Below are 9,076 nucleotides of genomic sequence, written 5' to 3'. Positions count from 1 at the left end.
TCAATCGTTGTCCGAAAACTTCTGCTAATTCAGAATATCAGCTTCCACCTCCTCTAAGGCAGTCAATCTGATTGTTTTAACAAGTTCTCCGGTCCTACTTCCAATATAATACAATAAGTAGCAACCCCTCGTAAATTTCAGTGCTGATCGGGAAAAATGTATGTTGTAACTGGGAGTGTAACAATTAAATCTAATTGTCCCGTTACATTAGTTAAACTATCCTTACAGATAAGTTGCCCTCCAGTAGGAAGGGGTATAAGGTTTACTGACTAATTCAACTCCTATCACATATGTATATGATATCAGATACAGTTTCATAGAGAAAATACATTCAGAATTTAATTGATTTATTGAGCAGTAAGTGTTATAGTAAGTTGGGTTTCTTCTAGTCACTCGTCAAATAAATGTAGATGCGCAGCTATATCCCCTCATTGATTATCCTCTAGAAAAAAATTTTCCAAATTCCGTTAATCTAACTTCTTTCTCACTTGATATAAGAGACATGAGGATTAATCAGAAATCTTGTTCATGTCCATTTGTATTACTGTAGATGATATCCGATTTAATCTCAAGAAAATTCTTAGTTGAGAACCTATGTGTGAATTTTTTGAAAAAGAGTGGAGTAGGGCAGTAGAAGGGCAGTATTTATGGGTCTTATTTTATCAGATCACGAGTTAATCTTACCTTGCTACATTGACCTCGGTTCTGTCTCGTTCGATGTAGTTGGGCTGGTTGGATGATTGGTCCTACCTCCTTGGTAGAAATATAAGGAGCACGAACTCCATGTATACAAATATATATAAAAATAAAAAGGCGTTAGTGTTCTATTTTTACCAAAATGGAAGGGAAATAAAGCGGCAATTTGAAATAGAAATAATAATACGAGATTATAACGGTAATCATTTATGTTGTTAAGTATAAATAATTGAAATTAAATAAATAATTATTTAATAATTGTAAAATAATGTGTAAATAGTAATAATGATAATAATGATAATAATGATAATAAATGTAGATTTAATCCTAATCATTTAGTAAAAAAAAAAAAACGAGTACGTGTTATCGACCTTTTATAATTTTATTCACTTCTCACTTGGTAGACTTGTGACATAAGAATCTTAAATTGCTTCTTTTTGAAAATGTGAATCACGAACATATTGACACTTACTTAATTATTTACTTTGAAGTAAACGCGACGCAAGGGGTCGCAAGAGTTAAAACGTAGGTACTTATACTGTAAAGGCATAGCATGTACGGTCGTCTTTGGTATGTGACTTATCCTTTTACTTTTCCATTTGTTTTTTCTTCCTCGCAAATAAACCTAAGTAACGTTGATACCTTTATATATATATATATTTGCAATTATTTTATATTTATTATACTTTAACGAAATGAAAATCTGTTGTACATTTCACATTTACATATAATCTAACTATAACATTAACGTAATCTATAAGTAAATATAAGGTTTGTCTATAACAATTATGAGCTTGTAATATAACCTAATTATTTTTTATTTTACGAAAAAAATGCTTAGGATAATGTTACACTATTTTAAAGGCTGTATCTGATAGGAGACATTGTTTCTTAAAATAAATTTTTTTACAGGATTTTAAAGTCATTAGTATTTTTTTATTTAAATTATACTTAATTGTATTTTTTTTAATCCTTTCGTAACACTAAATGGTAAAGTGTTAGGACACAATGTTAAAAGCTAATTTGTTCAGAAGGAACACAATTCTACTTCTTTTAAATGTCGTACATATGCATTATCACATTTGTTAAAAATATGATCGTAAATATGTAGTTCTTGAATCATTCATTTTTTTATTCCAAAAATTTCTGTTTTAACTTTAACCAAAAAATTACGAGATATTTTTTTCACCATACTTTCGTGTACCAATAACTTTTTGATATTAAATCTTGATAATTTTTTATTCAAACAGCCGCGAGAGTGTGGGTGAAGAGATTTTTTGGGCTTTGTAAAAAAACAATATGGACGATCTGGAAATATGGTAAAAACATTATTTGAAAGAAAAATTCTTTACATCATCAAATGCGATTCTTGCTGTTGAGTAATTTTCCACAATTACTTGTATTATTTTTAATATATTTATCAATGAAACCAAAGATAAACGAGTTTTTTCAGTTCGTAATAGTTATAAGTAGAATAGGGTAATCGATTCTGTAACTTGCTTTACAATAAATTACGTTCAAAGTGAAATAGTATTTCACGATTTCAATGAGTTATAAACGTTTAGTAATAAATTGGAATAAACATAATTAAGATTTTGTAAGATAGAAGAAACATTGGATATTATAAATAAAATATAACCTTTTAGACGGATATTCAATCTTTCATGCTAATGTCGTTTTTAGGTATGAGAGCCTTAAAAATATTAAATTTACAAGTACTGTGCATTCAATCGAGACGAGCAAGCATAATTTAAAAAATCGAAGATTGAATTGCTGTCTCATCAAAAGATCTTCATTTTCGATCAAGAGGTGATATATATTTTTTTTGCTATTAGAAAACTGTACTCCAGCGGTTTTTATTACCAGGGAGGGTCGTGTCAGATAATAAAAATAATATTTTCTCATCGTAAAATTTTTACGAGATCTTAAGATGATGATAGGTATTTTTTATGAATGAAATATTATGGTTTTTTTTTTCATAAATTGATTCTTCGAATGGAAAATTATGAGAATACAATGTTAATAAATGATTCATTAAATCAAGATGAATGGTTAAATATTATTTATTTCGCGCAAATTAGAATATTTTTAGAAATAATAATAATTTAATAATAATAATAGTAATAATTTTTTAGTTAACAATTGTTACAATTGTTTAAAACATTTTGTATGTGTGGTCTCGTCTACGTCTTTATTTTCATTTTTCTACCGGAATCTAACGAAACTTTATTATTGTTTCATTTTTATTCTGATAGTAATCGTATAATTAAAAAGGCATAATAAAAGCATATTTAAGGAAAACATGTTTGCAAGTCAAATAGTAAGTTAAGCGAAGTGTCCGTGTTTGAAATCGGAAAATCAATGTTCTGTTTTGCATAAGTAAACGTATGAAAGAGTTCGATTAGTTTGATATTAGAGTAGTTTGCTGAACCTCTACACTATACATAATCGATTTTTACTCATTTTTATCCACTGGTTTCTATTTTAATTGCATAATTACCTAATTAGCATATTTAACAGCACTATAGTCATCTGTACGATTGAATAATCGGTAGTTTTGAAAGGTGTACACGTATAAAAGATCCACAAAAATATTATCTCTAATTTATTCAATCAATCAGAGTCGTTAGGTAGGTAATTATATAAATTTGAAAGTATCATGATGCAATTGTAGCGAGGAAAGAAACTGGTCATCGTGTCATTTAGTGATTAATCATTCACCAATTGAATGTCGAGAATTCACTGTTATTGTTCTAGGAATATGTCCGCACGACAGTTGTATTAAAATATATATTTACAATAGATTTCTTCCGCATATGTGAACTTTCGAGATAGTATTTGTAAATAATGTTCATCGGACGGAAGTTATTGTACGGGAAGGTGATGCGTGCAGAGAAAGTTCAATGAAACAAGAACATGCTTCTAATTTATATTAGTCGTGCAGAAGAAGGGTAAGACTAAGTATCTTCATTGAATGAAACTCGCATGTCCATACAGTTCACAAAAATGAAATACTCGTAAATATTTCCACAGTCGTAAGACACTTGTGCACGAGAGCAGATACACGTGTATTATAGATATATATATATTGTATATATGTAATATATATATATATATATATTGTAGTATTTGTATAGACCAGCAAAAAAGGTCTACCAAACGTGTATTACACTTGTTGAAAAACTCAGATGAATAAAACCAACCTACGTGTGCTAGCGTAGAAATTTTTTTATTTCAATGACTTTGGGTTGTTTAAAATCATCGGTTGTGAAATTGTGAAGTTTCGTTTTTAATTTAAAATTATTTATAGCGTCCAGTAAATTTAAAACTATTCCTGAAAATATATTGTTTGTATGTTTTAATCGAAGAGAAATTATTACATTCAAAATAAAAAAGAAAGTTTTTTTTTTACGAAAATAGAACAATTTTTCAAAGGGAAATAGAAAAACTCATGTTTTTATCACAATACTTGAGAAGAAAGTTTCTTCGAAATGAAATGGAACCAAAAGTTTTCTCATTTTGTATGCGCAAACATGAAAATATAAAAATATTACGCACGTTTTATCGTTATATCAGAATGTTATGAGAGAAAGATAATAGTACGTTTTTTCTTTATTTTTTCAGTTAAGTAGATCGGTCAGCATAACCGAGAAACTTGTATCAGATTTAAAGATTTAACCAGAATCGTGTTCACTAGTAATCACTTACTCTCTTTGCATAAGTCCTCATAATTATTGCACCGTTTTCTTTTATTTTAAAACATGACCTGAATCAGGTGTTCCATTTAAAGAATATAGTTCGATCATGCAAAGATAACAAGCACAACTTTTTCATTCGTCTACAGCCGACACGTCGAGCTTCGCAACAACTCTTGGTTACATTAATGTATTTTCTTACAATTTAATAGATTTTTTAAAGAAAAATATTTACAATAGACAGCTTTCCCAACTAATTTCTGTTTTGTTAAAAATCGCAACGTATATTAGTAAAATTAATATTACAAGAAGTATTGAGTCAGTAATTTGGATCCTTGATTATATATTTTTATTAAAATGACAATAATAAAAAATTGAAATTTTTACTAACAAGTGATGGGAGAATTAAAATGAAATATGTATCATTTCTTGAAAAGATCTCTGTCCTAGATAAATGGTACGAGTTTCAATAAATATTTAAAACTTAAATGTATACCATAATTAGAAAAAATGTAAAATATTCGTTTTAGTAGTTTATTTTATTTTACATATTTTTATTTAAATGTTAAACTAATATTTTAAAACAAACCATCGTTGACTTTCCCATACAAAATGATTATCAATGGTGTAACGACGACAGAGCTGTATCAGGATTTATAATAGTTATTTAGACAAAGGTTCTATTTATTTTCACTGAAACTGTGTTAATGATTCTACTCCTATAAGCTTAAGAATTGTTTAAGTAGAAAAAGAGGTAGCGAGCTGGACTCGTGGAAATAAATAATCCGTTATAAAAATTATTAAATAATTATCACTGTCATAAAATTATAATTTATATATACCAGCATTATATGCTGGTAACTTTTTTCCTTTTTTTCTCTTATGCATGAATTACTTTCTGTAGTAAGGGCCAATCTATGGCATTGTATACTTAAATACTACAAATTTAGTGTAACTAAGGGAGAGAGAATATTTTCACCTTTCCTCTTCTCTTCTCTCCCCCCTCCCCCATTGGAATGAGACATTTCCTATTTCCGCTATTTCCGCTATTTTCGTATGAAATAATGCGAAAGTTCCAAGCAACGTTTAAGGAGACTAACGGAGACCGAAAATAATGCAGTGTTATTGTATGTGCGCTGATGTGTGTTTACAAGCACTGCATTTTCAGAAGTGTCGTATCCGGTAGCATGTTTAGTTTACTTTATCCGCTACGAACCGACAAAGCTTATTATTAATTGTTATTATTTAAAATAGCAATTATTCTATTAGTCAATATTTGTTTAATCGATATTTTACTCTTTCCATGTTCCTTATTCTGTTTTTGAAATCACATTATCACAGTTAATGTTTCCTTTAGACCAAAAGTAAAGTGTAATAAAGTTTTTGCCTTAAAATTTTACGCATTACCTTTTAATGTATTTCATATAATAATCTGTGAATAAAATATTGGAAAGAATATTTATTGATATAAAGTACAAGAAATTGTCGAATTCTGCTACACCTTGTCATGTCTAGGATCATCTCAAATAAACTTTATTTGCTCTTAAGAACTATAATTGTTGAAACAGTTTGTTCTGTTCATACTGCCTATACAACGTTTTACTTACTGTAAACGGCCCTAAAATCGTTAACTTATAGATTTATAATGATCTACTTTTGGTTACGTAATAAAGTTTAAGCGAATATACAATACTTCAAAATGAGATGCGTAAATATGGGAATCGAGCACTACAGGAATAGTAAAAAGAAATAGTATGCAAAAGAGGTTGTCGAAACTCGTGATTATAATGTGTCGCGAAATACAAAACGGGATATACGAATTAAAACAAATATAATATATTCCAATAGTAGTAACAATTACAATATTATTAGCTGTATAACAAAAATATTAATTCCATTCTCAAAAAAGATAAAAGACGCCGTTTTTACAATTTAACTAAAACTTAGGTCAATAAGTTAATTATAACTATCTTTAAAAATAATATATTAGGTTTGTGTGTGTGTAAAGTAAAATTATTAATGTGAAATCGTTTAAACTGTTTTGAGAATGACTGCGATTACAGTTTCCCAGAATAGGGCTTCTAGAAGAATTTTAAATAGACCGCATTAGTTAATCGTTCGTAGTAGACTTTTGATGAATTATGAATAGTTTAAATTAAATAATTAATCAGTGAAAATGATTTTAAGTTTTTATTATATTTTGTTACTTAGAACTGGACTACTTAGTTATATAGGAAAATACTAGTTGTTGCGTTAGTTCATTACCCTGTTATAAAATGCTAGCTGTAATATAAATATTAATCTGCCAAGGCTCTTTCACGTGTGAGAACCAACTACATCATTTTCTAAAGTTTAGCTTTGCTTTTGATTCGAATTTATTCTGACCGTTCCGTTGTGTGTGTCTAATAAAATTATGAAAGAAAATCTTGCGTGCAAGATCTCCCGTGGTGGTCATTGGTTCAATCAGCAATGAAATAGAAAATAATACGTTTTTACCACTGAAGTTAGGTATTTTTAATATTTTTTACAATGCCATAAATTTAAATAACATTGTTGACTCAAATATTTTCGTTTATTTTGAGAATTCAATCGATAAATGTAAATTCCAACTATATTACAGATTTTAGCGTGCAAATGAATGAGCTGTCGATACGCTTCATTTTATTACCTGCTTGAAATCACAGCGGAGTTTGAATTTAAGTAAGGAGTTCGATTACTCGACCATGTTCTTCTAAGGGAAGATGAGAATGTTTTTGAATAGTATTGTATGTACTCTTCCCGATTCCTCTAACGTGAAATCCTCTCGGTGTTTTGGATTGCTGATGTAACGAGGAATTAAAATTAAAATTGAAATAAAAAGTCGTGATTGAATGAAAATATATGATCGTTTATTGGTTTGTTGGGGAAAAACTTTAACAGCGTAAGGACCCTCAGTTTTTCTATATATTGGTACAACGTTAGATCAATTCGACCAAACAAGGGTGGCGAATAATAAATAGCTCGCACACCTACGTATAAATTCGCTTATTGGCGAATTGTTCGTGTTTAGGCGATTGTTGTTTCGCGCTTGAACGACATATATTAGTTTCTTTCACTGGTCAGGCGAGTTATTTGCGCGCTTGTACGCAGAAGGACGATGAGCTTTTATTGGCTGATACGCGTGTATGAACATAACATAGTGATCTGGCAGCTCTCACTTATGTATGTATGAGAATGATGAGCTGACTGACGGCTCTCGTTTACGTGTGTGTAGAAAGATAAGTTCTCCATAGAGAGAGAGAGTTCTCCAAGATTAATCCATAAGAATGGATGAAGTTATATTAGAGCTAAAAAATATGAAAGTGGACATCGCAGTAGTGACAGAAATTAAGAAAAAAGGACAGGGATCACAAAAATTGGGCTACTATGATCATTTTTATAGTGGAGTTCCAAAACACATAAGAGCCCAACAAGGAGTATCGATCTTCATACACAGAACATTAAGGAAGCACATAACATCGTGGGAAGCAATAAATGAAAGAATGATAAAGGTCAACATGAACATCTATGGCTATAGAACAACTATTCTGGGAGTATATGGTGTAAACGAAGATGCACTGGTAGCTAACAAAGATGAGTTCTATGAACAGCTGAACGATGAAATCGTAAAAGTAGGAAATACTAGAGAAATTATATTATTAGGAGATCTAAATGGCCGAACGGGTAATAAAAAACAGGATGACGTAGTAGGTAGATACGGCGAGGAAATGCTCAACGATAATGGAACAAAAATAATTAACATGTGTAAACAGAACAATTTAAGAATTATGAGCGGCTTTTTCCAGCATAGATGCATTCATAAATATACTCGGACCCAGCCTACTATGAACCAGGAAAGTATTATTGATTATCTTTTGATAAAACAACGGAGCCGAATGAAGATTAACGATGTAAGGGTTTATAGAGGAGCAACATGCGGCAGCGACTATCATCTTTTAAAAGCGAAAATACTGTTCCCCAGGATAAAATCTCAAAAAGATCTAATTCCACGAGAGGAGGATAGTCTATCGGTAGTGATATCAGTTTCTTTTTTCGTGTAATGTTTGTTACTTTAGTTCTTTCGGACATGATGTCTTTATATACTGGCAGCATTTTATTTTCATAGAGTTCCAAAGCACCTTTATGAAGAAGTTTGCCTTGGTATGAAATGAATACTTCTAAATTAGATTTTTTGTTTCTCAAACAATCCCTATAATCAATCAATTTAAATAGTGAATTGTAAGCAGTATGATGGGGGATAGCATATGGGTTAGGTTTATTCGGGTCTGTGAAGCTAGAGAAGGAAGGGCTTGGCAATGTAGAAGGTGGTGGTTATGTTGGTGGGGATAGATTAGGGGCGGAGAGGGGACTATCGTGGAACTCACGCGTGCCGGGTCCTTCGTCGGATGTCTTGTTCTCATTAGTTGGTTTTTCTGGTGGAGGGAAGAATAGGCGTTGTTTCTTCTCGGAGTGGGAGGATTATGGAACGTCGCAGTTCGAACGATTGTTGAAAGGGGCGTCTATTTTACTATTTCCATGTTGTGTCTCGTAGTGCTATGGGCTGATGGCGGGGATGTCGGTTGAATGGGGACAGTAATGCCATCGGAATTTTTTCCAAGTCCTTGACCTTCATTATAACCGTAACGTAACATTATTTTCGATATTTT

General features: G+C 30.7%; 1 protein-coding gene across 1 annotated transcript; it reads left to right on the top strand.

Annotated features, from left to right (window-relative positions):
* The first annotated feature begins 7,696 nt into the window (after positions 1 to 7,696).
* LOC122525843 (craniofacial development protein 2-like) lies at positions 7,697 to 8,470 on the top strand. Its single transcript, XM_043648830.1, has one exon. The coding sequence runs from the start codon at positions 7,697 to 7,699 to the stop codon at positions 8,468 to 8,470; it is 774 nt and encodes a 257-aa protein (XP_043504765.1).
* The last annotated feature ends 606 nt before the right edge of the window (positions 8,471 to 9,076 follow it).

Source organism: Polistes fuscatus, unplaced genomic scaffold (genome assembly GCF_010416935.1).
Source record: "Polistes fuscatus isolate 324 unplaced genomic scaffold, CU_Pfus_HIC Scaffold91, whole genome shotgun sequence".
Lineage (NCBI taxonomy): Eukaryota > Metazoa > Arthropoda > Insecta > Hymenoptera > Vespidae > Polistes > Polistes fuscatus.
The sequence above is the reverse complement of the archived record's forward strand: the minus strand, read 5'-3'. Positions and strand labels throughout refer to the sequence as shown.